The 12,416-nt window shown below is 46.1% G+C and overlaps 1 protein-coding gene across 2 annotated transcripts in view; it reads right to left on the bottom strand.

Annotated features, from left to right (window-relative positions):
• The window catches only part of SLC12A4 (solute carrier family 12 member 4), a 49,695-nt gene extending 41,559 nt beyond the window's left edge, over positions 1 to 8,136 (bottom strand). For both annotated transcript variants that reach the window (XR_009819764.1, XM_062007915.1), the window contains exon 1: positions 7,848 to 8,136. Coding sequence is in view for 1 of the 2 variants with exons in the window: in XM_062007915.1 (XP_061863899.1) it covers positions 7,848 to 8,136 (289 nt within the window). In the remaining variant the exon portion in view is untranslated. The remainder of the gene's footprint in view (positions 1 to 7,847) is intronic.
• Positions 8,137 to 12,416: the final 4,280 nt, after the last annotated feature.

Raw genomic sequence — 12,416 nt, 5'->3', positions numbered from 1 at the left:
TTCTCAAGGCAAAGGTAGAAAGCAGAAGAGAAACAGTAATGTGGTGTCCTCCATCAGAGACAGCAGCACTCACATTGTCTTTGTCAGCTGCTCCAAGTCCTGGCTCGGACCTGACTGCCTCCATGGAAAACCAGAGGTGGACTTTGCACATACTAACTAAGCTTGGGGCAGCTCAGCTTGCAAGTACAGACGGTCATAATACAAAGCAGCATTGCTGCAGATAATTTTATGGAAAACAATTATACTCTAGGGCATAAAAATTGTGGTTTAGTGCAGCAATTAACAATTTAAAGCATGCAAGAGCAAGGCTCAACAAGTTTGCCCTCCCTAGGAGTTACCCTAACTCAACAAATGGGTAGCTTCTAGTGGCATACCATAAAAATCATTTCCCCCTCCTTTAATGGGGAAGTGAAAGGCAAAAGTTTGGATGGCTTAACCTGCTTGATGATAACAAGATACCTGTAATGATCCAGTGATTTTCTAAAAGATGTACACAAGATGTACACAAGAAACTGCTGGTTGCAGGCTACTGGTAGTAGGTGAAAATGAAGAAAATGTAGGAAAAAATACACACAGAGTTTTGTTGTGGTATAATTAGCTTGAACCTATACATAGTACAGCATGCCTCTGCCCTAAACACAGGGCTCTGCGTCATCGCTCCTCTCCCAGAATCCTGTTATTCAGTCTCTGCTACTGTTCCCTGCAAGCCAGCTTCCAACAGCAGCTTACAGCTTTGACTCTGATTTTCAAAGTGATCGATAGATTGCATCCTAATTAGATTACAGACCACATGCCAATCGCTGGAAGAGCTGGGCTTCTGGGACAATGTAGGTCACTCGAGTGGGTCAGGGAGAAGAGGGCAAATGAAGAATTCTGGATTCAAGGGAATGAACCTGTGGGACAAGCTTCCAGGGAACATTAGGCAAACCCAGAGTCTTAATCCCTTTGGAAGTGCTGCTGAGCCATACCCTAAGCAAACGAGGTTTCCCTGGTTTCCAGTCAGAGCACTGTGACCTCCAATGCCAAGGTAAGATGATGACCAAGGTGGGATGATGACTGTTACCTTGCCAGTACCAGCAAATTGCTCCCTTACCCCTTGCACCAGCTGCCCAGCCCAGCCTGGCACTGGCCTCATCTTCTGCTCAAGCAAAATGCCATTTCATCTGCATTTCCAACAATTCTTAAGCTGCCTTCAGCCAGTAAAGCACAGCTAACTTGGCAGAACTGCCAAGCTATCAACCTCCCCATTCATCCATTAGCTAATTGGGTAAAAGCTCTTTTGGGGCAATTACCACTTTTTTCCTGTCCTACAGAGCAGAATGAAGACCAAAAGATGATTAAGAAAAAAATTCCACCATGTAGTTTTAATAGCAACCAAAACTGTGAAAACAAAATGTATTGCCAGAACTGCTCTAACCTATACTTCTGTTGCTCAGACATGAGTTAAGAGCATTGGAAAGCAGTCTTCCTTTCCAGGCCAAACCTAATACCTACTACCACCAAATCTAAAGCCTTATTACAAAACTACAAGCCCTATTAGGAAAAAATGTTACTCCTGTAAGTCCAGTAATTTCTTTTTATGGTTCAGAAGTAACAGCTTCAGACTCAGGGGCACTATGTTTAAAATAAAGTCACTCAGGACAAGTTTGCCCTACATGCATTACAAGAGTTGTATTTTTCCTGGTCATGTAGACTTTTTACATTTAAAGACAGACTGTATTAAATGTATGTCAAGCATTTGATTTTGCTAAAAGACTTTATAGTTTTATGTTTCATTATTTTGCTTGCTTAAAAAGAAGGTATTGTTTGCTCAACACTCACTGCAGCAGCCACCATGAAAGATGCACAGTTCCATGCACGACAAAATCCCAAGTATACTGAAAGAAATCATCCAAAGCAGCCCAACTGAGAGAGCAAGAACGGTACTACTCATTGCTAAGGGATTGCTTGGCATCATTTAAACAGATGCTATTGATAATTAGTAATTAAGACATTATACTAAAAATACTGAGTTTCTTATCTGTGAAAATAAAAATCAGCTGAGGACAATTAAGAGACTCCAATTTCCTATTCAAGGGTTACTAAAGACAATAGAAATGCTTCCAAAATGAAATTCCAATGGGCTTCTGACCATGCCTTAAAATGGTGCATTTTTACCTCCATAGTTCAGTATTTAAAGAAAAAAAAACCACAAATCCTTTGATCACATAAACCTTGCTCCCACATATTGCTGATAATAGCATTTGTTCTGTAATATGAATCAATCTGCACATGAAGTTGTTTGTTTACAGCACCATCAAGAAGAGGTGTAAATCTTCAACCTGCTGCACTGGGTGTCCCCTCTCTCTGTTACCTGCACTTAGAATGAAAGTACCAAGTTTCCTCTTCCTCAAGGTGGTTGCTGTTCTTTATCTTCAGCAAACTACATTTATTATGTTTGGCTACATTTCCTAGTCAATGAGGCTGCAAAGTACCTCACTCTCCATTCCACACAGAGCTTTAGAGCAAAAGCCCAACTTTAAAGTTTACATTGAAGACCATGCAAAAAGATACTCTTTAATTCTGCTGCAGTGGGCTGAAGAAAGGAAATGTCACTCTTCTCTTTCAAGTGGAACACTGAAGACATTTGCAAGGGGAAATTGAATAAGGGAGAGACATACACTACAAACACAACATTAGAAACCCCCCAAATTATTTACATTTCTTTAGAAAAGTGCAGATTGGATAAAAAATACGTAACTTCAGCATGTGAAACATCCCCAAACTCCGCCTCAGCTCGGGTTTGAGATGGACACTTAGCCAAGTCAAAAGGAGTGAGGATTTGCAAGGCAGAACTAAATGGAAAAATCCATGGCTTTGCACGTACAATTGCTTAGCCTTCCAACACAAGTGTTCTCTGAAACACATCAAATCAGCAGCTACAAAGACCAGCAGAGGGTTGCTTGGTTTTTTTAATCTTAGTTTTTCACAACATACAGAACCACACAGTTATGGGAGTCACTTTCAAATCACTTAGATCACAAAGGTCCTTCCCAGAGTTCTTCCAAATAACTGAAATACCAGAGAACTCACCAAAGCCCCATGTTTTTCTATATTTAGCCAAGTCTCTGGCCACCAGCAGCTGGCACCAAGCTCCCCTTGGTAGCAGACAGCTGCAGCCTCTCCAGCTCCGTCTTCACTGCCGTGCAAAAAAGAAGAGGTATGGGAGGCGTGCTTAGCAAAATTAACAGTTTATGCAGTAACACGAGCTTGTTTGCCTTGACAAGCATTTCTGTAGAGGAACTAAACCTTACAAACCTGCATGTTGCTAAAAGAAACCTGAGGTATCTACCATGGATAAAATGAGGTTCTCTGAGAAATTCCTTTGCTTACAGGCTACATAAAAAGTATACACCATGTCCTTCACCCACCCAAGGGTTATAAACAGCTACTTATGTCACAAAGCACTTCTCCACTCTCATTTTTCACATACCACACTCTTATCTTTCCTTATCTGAAGCAAGAGTCCACTTATCTCTGCACCTGTATTGTTGAAAAAACAGTATTCTGGGGTTTGGCACTGCTATAGTGCCGCACTAATTGCCATGTGCACGAAGGGAAACAAAACAATAAATACAGGACTTCACAAGGATGAGCCAGCTACTCAGACCCCTTTCCAGGATCTGCATTTCAAATTATAACTACTGCTGTGTATCCTGCAAGTATCTTATGTGTATCTTTATGGAAGGGGAACAAATATTGACATATTTTAGCAGTGACAAGACACTTTTACTGTCTCCAAATTTACACATTACACTTTACAGAGAGGGAAAACAGATGCTAAGCTTAGCAGAATAGGGGAAATAAAGGAGCCATCCTTCCTCATCAAAATGTAACTAAGTTGAAGATACAGTGTCCATACCATTTACAGATCACCAGAAGAGACATCAGTGTATTGCTGACATCAGTGTATTTATCTTCTCAAGTCGCTTATTTTACCTCCTGAACAATTCAGAGCTCCTGCCTCGACTCCTCCCCAGGCTCCCTCTGCCATGACTCTCTTACATGAGGGCCACATGAAAAATGCTGAAGATACACATGCTACAGAGGCTGGGGAAAAAAAATATCCTGCTACCACTACTGTAACTGCACCATTTACCCACACTGCTGCTAGCAGAAGTTCTTGAATTTAAGATAATCTGAAATATATTTGGACACAAGTTTCTGTCACTCTTATTTAGCTGTAGCATCTAATTCATTGTATGACTAACTTTATCTAATCTATGGACTTTCCCAGAACACCTACATATAAGTCTTAAGTGCTTTGAAAAGCAATTTCTGAGTGATATATGTATCCCCATTGACAGTATCTTCAGACATATTTTGTATCAGCTTTACTTCAAGTCTTGCAAAAGACTTATACTTTTACTAGTTAAGTTACCACATATTAAAAAGCAGTCAGCCAGGAGGAAGCTTTACAGCTTACTGCAAATGACCAGCATGATGTGCTGCACATGGGTACTGGACATACTGGTGCAGACTGTAAACACAAGGTAAAGGTCTCCAGTCTAGTCAGAAAATGCTGGGCTGAAAGGAAGGCATGTGATAACTGGAACATAAGCAGAGTAATTCATTGGCAAAAACCAAGGGTGGCAGCTGACCAAAGCTGGTTAGTGACACCAAGCTGATTAGTGTCTTGTTTCCATGAACAAAAGTCACAGAAGATAAATAACTTCCCACAGGACACATGACCTAGCTGCACTTTGGTTAACGGCATGCACAATCACTGTGGAGCTGACATTCCTGTTAAAGCAAAGCTTATTCGGTGGTTTTGAGCACTATTCAGACCCCACTGTCCCTCTTCTTACCCTGTGTATCAAAAGTAACATGCTGGTGTTATTTCAAAGGCTGAAGAGATGCCAAATTCACATTTCTCATCCCTGCTGATCCATAAAGCAGGGCTCACAAGTTTATCATAGGATCACGGGATAATTCTTTGTACTTCTTTCTCTAAATGGAAGATGTCAAAACCTATTACAAGCAGTGGCAGACAGTGAAAAAGTCTGATTTTATTCATAAGCGAGCACTGGAGCTATCTGGGAAAGCTCAGTTAGTGCACACTGACTAATGTCTTCTTCTGGACACAGGTGATGGGAAATTCTGTGGCAGAATGGCTCCATGTCTGCAGTATTTAGATGACACCGTATCACTTGACAACCCAAGTAAAGCAAAATTCTGGAAAACCAACCAAAACCAAGGCTATGACAAACAAAAGTTGGAGTGGAAAGGTCAGGGTGAAATAAGAATCTGTCAAAATCATAAGCAACAGCCTAAGAGATTGTGCAAGGAGTACTGGATGAGAAAGCCACTACTTTGCACACTGTAATGGACCGGCTATAAGGACAGTTATGTTACCACAATTGACCATATGCTTGAAGGGCCATATCACCACTGAGTCACTTTAAAGTTAATGTGTGTTGCTCAGGCAGCTCTGTCTGCATTCGTGCAGTGCCAATGTGATTTGTGTGCACTTTGATAGGGTCTCAGCCTAAAACCCTACAACTGTGCACTCAAGCCAAACTAAATGGACCTTATCTGGAATCAGGGATGTCACCAACACCAACAAATCCCTCCTGGAGTCCTGTAATCAGCTGCCACAGAAGGCTCTAGAGGGCCACTCTCTTCCCTCTGGTCTGAATGCTCCAGCCAGCCAGCACTAACCAGCTGTGAGGTACTGTTCTCAACAGGAGCTTCATTTCCAGCACATCGTATTATCAGTGCCCACTGGAGGCTACTGTACCCTGCACAGGATGTAGAAGGAAGCATCAAGAACCATACCAGAGGCTACTGTACCCTGCACAGGATGTAGAAGGAAGTATCAAGCACCAAAGGAATAACATGAGGGAGTTCAGGCTCACTCCACAGAGCCATAAACCCAAGAAACCTAGGAAGAGACAGAAAAGGCTAGTGGGAAAGAGCACGCTTGTCAGTACAGGTAGGCAAGACAGTGTATCTTTATTCATGCACCCTGAGGATATGAAACAACACTTAATTACTGTGAAAGTAAATTAAAAAATAGAAGGCAGTTATAGTTCAGATAGAAACAGAACTAACTACCATATATTAATAGAGATGTGACTAAATATGTATTGGTTTTAAAATAAAGAGATCCACTTCCAGCAGCATGGTTCTGTGCTGCAGTCTCAACAGTGCTGAAAGAGATCACAGCTTCCCAGCTACTACCTGGAGATCTCAAAGTGTGTTGTTTGCACACATCCCACAACCAGTTTGCTATCCAACTGACAGGCACTATGACTTGACTTTATGCACCACAGCAGTGGCTTCTACAAGTGACACTTAAGAACCCACAGCCAAAGCAGGTTAGTGGAAGAAGCACTGCAAGAGGTCTCCACCTCAACTTGTTGGGATGGATTAAAAACATTTGGCACTTCCATACACATGAACTGTATGTTAAGTAAATCCACAGTAAACCATTTTTCTACAAATTGAATTCCAGGCCCTGAATGGCCTTTAGGGCTACAGCCTCAAATTGCCTGTGATAACAGACGTGTTGGGAGAAGCACCTACATTTCATTCTCCCCAAATGCCCACTCTAGAACTGGGGGAAACTGATACAATGGACATGAGGCCTACATAAGCTACTTGGTAGATGCACTCTAAAATTCCCTTGAAAATGATGCAAGCATGTTTTTTACAAAGAATAGTACGTACTGGAGAGTGAAACTCAGATTTACAGAGAACTGAACAAGGTGCCAAGGCACCCACTGGACCTTGATCTCCTGACAGCTGAGTATCACGCAGCAAAGCACAGGCCTGAGCAGTGCTGGCTCCCTTCAGGGATTACTGTGCTCCCACTAACACTGGCATTCCGAAAACTTCTGACTGCATGGGCAATAAAGAATGGGTCAGGTATTGACTGATTCCTCTTTTGTTGCCTAGAGCCATGCATGATTCATAGAGGGCCAGTCAGATTCACCCATGGGATGATCCTCTTCCGAAACGTTACAGAACTGAATGAAACTAAGGCAGAAAAAAGGAACTGATCCCATCAAGAGCTAAAACAACCTTTCACCATAACTAGTCCTCTCCCTAAATCTAAGGGTCCTTCATTTTCTCACTGAAAACATTCACTGTATTTCAGTTGATTTATACCTCAAAGTGACAGCAACACACCAGAACTGATATTTGCTGCCTGATTAGAAGAACACACTTCTTACTACCCAAAACCCCCCTCCTACTTACGTAAGCCTCTTCTGTAATTGGAATAAATTAACCACCAACAAAAAGCAGCTCTGCCTAGCAGGGGCAGTTGTGGAAGCCACAGACACACTGCACACACTGTAGTAGTCAAGGACTCGGTTTGACGGAGAGAAATGTAGCTGGGCAGGCGCATTTTTTAAGATGACATAAGCAGCCACCTGGGCTAATTTAACCGAATTCTCCATCAACCGTTTATTCTGGCAGAGAAGCAAGTGAAAACGTTTGCGTCTGCTTCCACACACTCTTATCACCTCTGGAGACTCCGGTTTGTGGGAGCAGCGATAACACGCCCGCCCTGCACCCCGGGCTAGCAACAAGTCGGGCTATCCCTGGGCTGCGGGGCGGAGGGAATCCCCGGCTCGGCTCCGCACGACCCTCAGCGCCGCTGACCGCCGCCCGCAACCTCCGTGCGTGGGCCTCGCCGCTGCGGACCGCGGGCGCCGCGCCTCCGGCCGCCCCCAGGGCCGCTTACCGGCGCCCCTCGCCTTTGTGTGCCGCGGCCGGCGGGAGCGGCGGAGCCAGGCTCGCCCGGGGCCGCCCCCCGGAGCGGCCGCCGCCTCCCCCCCGCCCCGGCCGTGCCCGCTCACCGTCGGAGCTGACGGTGTCGTAGGAGTCAGTGGTGGTGGTGGTGGTGGTGGCGGTCGCCGCGGTGGGGTCCCGGTAGTCCACCCAGCTGAGCCCCTCTACGCTGTCGTACTCGGAGCGGTGCTTGTCCTCCACCGGCACCACGGTGAAGTGCGGCATGGCTGGCGGGGCGGCTCGGGCTCCCCGCGGCACCGCAGCCAGGCAGGCGGGACGCGGCGCGGAGCCGGCGGCGCATTCCTGCCCCGTGCGGTCACTTCCTCTCAGGAAACCGCGCTCCTCAACTCCACCCATTCCCCTCCGAGCGCCGGGGCGGCCGGGCGGCGCGGCGGCGGCCGCCCCCGGGGCCGGCGGCCGGGCAGGCTGGGGCCGCCCCGCAGCGAGACCGGGCGCGGGGGAGGGGGTCGCTCCGCCGGGCGGGCGCGCTCGGCGGTGGGGGCGCGGAGGAGGGGCCGGAGGCGGCGCGGGGAAGGGGGAGCCTTCCTCCCACAGTCATCGTGACAGGAGCCGGGCCCGGGGACGCGCTGGCAGCGGGGCGGGGAGGGGCGGGCTCCCTCCGCGCCCTCCGCCCGCGGCCCTCCCATGCCGGCGCTGCCTCAGGGAGGAAATTTGCCGCCCGCCGTGCCCCGGGCCGCCTCCGACCCCCACCCCCCGCGCCGCCGCCATTTGCTGGGCAGGGGCGGCGCAGGGAGGGCGTTGGCGCGTCGCGGACAGCTCCGGAGCGGAGGGCGGCGGGACCGCTCCCGGGGGCTGGGGCCGGGGCCGGGGCGGGCGAAGCGGCGCTCCTGCCGGCGGGGACGGAGCCCGTGCGCTCACTGCTAGGGGCCAGGTGGCCGCGAAACCGCAGGAAGGCGGTGCGGGGAAGGCACCAGCCAGCGACACGCTGGTAGAAACACCAGGAGCCGCGCCGGGCCGCGAAGGGGCAAGCGCGCCCGGTAACGGTTCTCACGCCCCGTCCCCGGCAGGCTGTCACACCCCGGTCGGCGGCCGATCAAAGGCCGCTGTCCCCCGTGAGCGGGGTGATTTTCATGCAGGTTGTCGTTAACTGCCGCCCGGCAGCTGTCCCCACTTCCTGCGCGGGTGGTTTCTCGGGTGCTTTGCCCTTTTCTCTGCCTGCATCAAAGCCCCAGCAATAACGTGGCAAACGGAGCGAGCCCTTGGGAGGCAGGAAACGGCTGCGGGAAAGGCGTGGGGGCTGCTCGGGGCAAAACTTGAATGCCAGCTAGAGCCGAGGGTATTTCTAGCTATATGCAAAGCAGACAGTTGCTAAGGCAGCAGACTGCCGGGGCAGGTGAACTGTGGCCCTGCTGCTCAGGCAGGGCCTGGGAGCGAGGCTCGCACCATTGTCTGTACGAATGGAGGCGGTGGGCCGTGGCGCCCCCTCCCAGCAGCCGGGACGACGCCTGGGTGGCGGCAGGGGCCACAAAGCCAGCTGTCCCCGACGGAGGAAAATCCGATTTTGCCTTCGCATTGAAAAAGCTGGCGCCAGCAATGGGTATCCTGGCCTTGGTTTCGTACACTGTATGGAGTTTAAACATAAATTAATAGTTGAAAATGCTGCTTGTTGTCTGTGTTGTTTGAAAGCCATCCTTGAAAGTTAAAGGATCCCTTTTTAAGACATTGCATAATCGTCAGACAAAAGCTCCAGATAGTTGTTCCTGTGTTTCACTATGGAATATCAACTCAAACTAGGTCTGTAGATTTCTAAGATACTCTGTAATCAAGAAATCTGTGTACTGAGATGAGTCAATGGAGTACTGATGTAAGTTTTGTCTTCAGATTGCATAAGGAGGATATAAAAGCATAGAGCAAAGGAAGACAGTAAGATTAGCCACTTCCTCTGCTCAGAGGAACCATGTCCTTTCTGAATTTGCCCTGCCCTTTTTGACAAAGCATCCCCCAGGTCACTGGAAGAAAGAAAATTGTGTAATGAGCAGGCAGGAGACAAGGTGCTTTGTTCATGAGAACTGAGTGTTAATTAGTTGGGTTTTGAAATAAACAAGAAGGATCCATGCTGTGGAGTGACTGTTACCAAAGGGGTGCAGGTTTCTTAGTTCACTAAACAACAGACTTGCTCATAGACCCCCTCTGGGGAGAGCCAGAGCATTTACACCCCCTAGTCTTGATCAGACAGGTGGAAAGACTTCTAAGACTCCAGTGCTTTCATATAACCTACATTTTGCCTTTGTCTCTGTTAAGGAAAACAACAATGATCTTCATGTGTATCTCAGTAACTGCCTCAGCAGCTCTGCAGGAGATTGAAAGAACCCAGCTTTTCCTCTATTCAAAGCTCATGGTATATTGTAGACCCAGGGTGAGATTTGTTTTCCAATTTCCAATTCTGATAATCTAGAAAGCATTTCTGTTAATTTTGGAAGCACTGTTCTGGCAGACTGGAAACATCCTGGTGCACCACTTAGACTCCTGTCTTATCTCCAGCAGTACTTTTTCCCCCAAAGTGAAACCATTACCCCAAAAGTAGGATCATCTGTTTAACTGTCTTTGGTTGAATTATGTATTCATTGATAAGGGGAAAATAATTTTATATAGAAAAAAGGGCAAGATGATAACTCACTGTTGCACAAGTTAGTTCATGCTTGGTCTTCTGTTGTCTTCTTGCCTGTTCTCCACTTTATAAAGCTTTTGAGTGAAAGTGTCTGGTCTATGTAAACTGTCCTAGAAAAAGGAGACATAGATTATGAGAGGTAAATCTCAAGAGTTAATGTTTTTAAGAGCCATGCTTATTCAGGAAGAAGAATAATATTGGGTACTTCCTTCTGTCTTGCTTTTGAAAGCAGGTTTGTCAAGGAGCTGTCTTTCTTTAGGCACCAAAAAAGCATTTATGCCACCACAAAATGTTTTTGAATCATGAAATCAATGGCATTGAAATTGTACCCCATGAGGGGGAAAAAATAAATCAAGCTCATGCACATTTACCAGCAACTCCCCTCTCTGGAATGGTAACTCTATTCAAATGTCTTTGGGGAGAATTTAGCCCTGGGAAAATATTCAAGTTTATTGAAGCAAAAATATTTCTTTTGTCTAAAGACAATGGTTCTTTAGTGATGTGTAGAAAGCCCATGTTTAAAGATAAGGAGTCATCTGCCTAGATCAGCTTGGTTGTTTAGCATCTGCTTTGTGAGAGAACTAAAATTTCAGCCTGAACAATGGACATTTTTCCTTCTTCCCTTTTTCCTGCCATGAATACTGATTGTTACTTCTGAATCCCTGAATAGCCATCATAAGCTTGGAAGTTATCTGACATGAATACAGGCTAGAAGGAAACTAGAGATGATCTACACTACCACAGCGTTTACCTGAGACAACATTGTGCTCTCTCATTAACTAATGGAGATGAAAATGACCTGCTTTCTACAAAGCTAAATGGGATTTAGGATGATGGTTACCTATGGGTACAGACTGATCAGTGAAAACACGAGAGCAGAGAGAACAACATTATTTTTTTCTCTTTTCTCCTCTCTGTGCACCACACTCCCCACCCCCAGCAGAGGAAAACCACGCTTCTAAGAAAACGTCTGGTGGTTTCACCACGAATAACAACTTAGCAGAATCAAGGCTTTTAGATGAGAAAAGGCCTGAATTTTTGGTACTCTAGTGTACATGAACAGCATCAGTGAAATCAGCAGCCTCAAGCAGGAAACCCATGCACTCCACTCATAAACAATCAGCAGTTGCTTTGTAAATTGTTTGCTTATTACTTACAAGTCATACAAGCACACAGTAATCAGTAAGCCACTGGGTATTTGTGAGCTACCTTAAGTAGGTATAAGCTTCCAGCTGAAAGGTCACTGTGCTTCCACAGTAAACAACCAAGCTGTTAGACTCAAAGGTAGTATGAGAAGCTCTTGAGTCTTCCAGGTTAGTTGGGTAAACTGCTGAAGAGCCTGATATAAGTCCTCAGGGCACACAAGCAAGACCAAGTTTGCCTCAAATACTTCTTATTACAGGTGATGCTACTCAAGTCTTAAAAAAAGCAGCTTGGCAAAAGGACAAGCTGGTGACTGCAGGCTCCCTGACAGAGGGATGCAGCACATTGGAGTGCCCTTATCAGTGAGCTCTGGAGGATTATTAGCTGATGGAATTACAATACATGATGTTAATGTCAATCACATAACAAAAAGTCACATCATTGCAACTCCTTCTCAACGAAGGTGATTTGTTGTTTGTTTAAGGATAGGAAGACCCAGCATTTGAAACTGTATTTGAGGCCAGCTTTCTTTATCTTCCTTTCTTCCTGAATTTCATGGGGAGATGCTGAATTTTAAATAAACCAGTATTTTTTTTTCCTAACTAGGAAAATGAAAGCTAAGCAAAAAGCACCAACCTTAGAAGTAAATGTGTCATAACCATTCAGGTTAATGTTTTTAATTAATCTGTACATTTGTATTGCCCCTGTATTGCCACTGCTTGGAGTGCTTTATAATCACATGATGCCTCAAAAAGCTTTGTAGAAAGCTTAACTTTCTGTAAATGAAGTGAAAGTGCCTCATTGGTGGAGTGCTGCCATTGGTGACTATCATGTTTGTATCCTCAGGCAGAATACAGTGGCCTAC

This window comes from Colius striatus, chromosome 14 (assembly GCF_028858725.1).
Source record: "Colius striatus isolate bColStr4 chromosome 14, bColStr4.1.hap1, whole genome shotgun sequence".
Classification (NCBI taxonomy): Eukaryota; Metazoa; Chordata; class Aves; order Coliiformes; family Coliidae; genus Colius; species Colius striatus.
The sequence above is the reverse complement of the archived record's forward strand: the minus strand, read 5'-3'. Positions and strand labels throughout refer to the sequence as shown.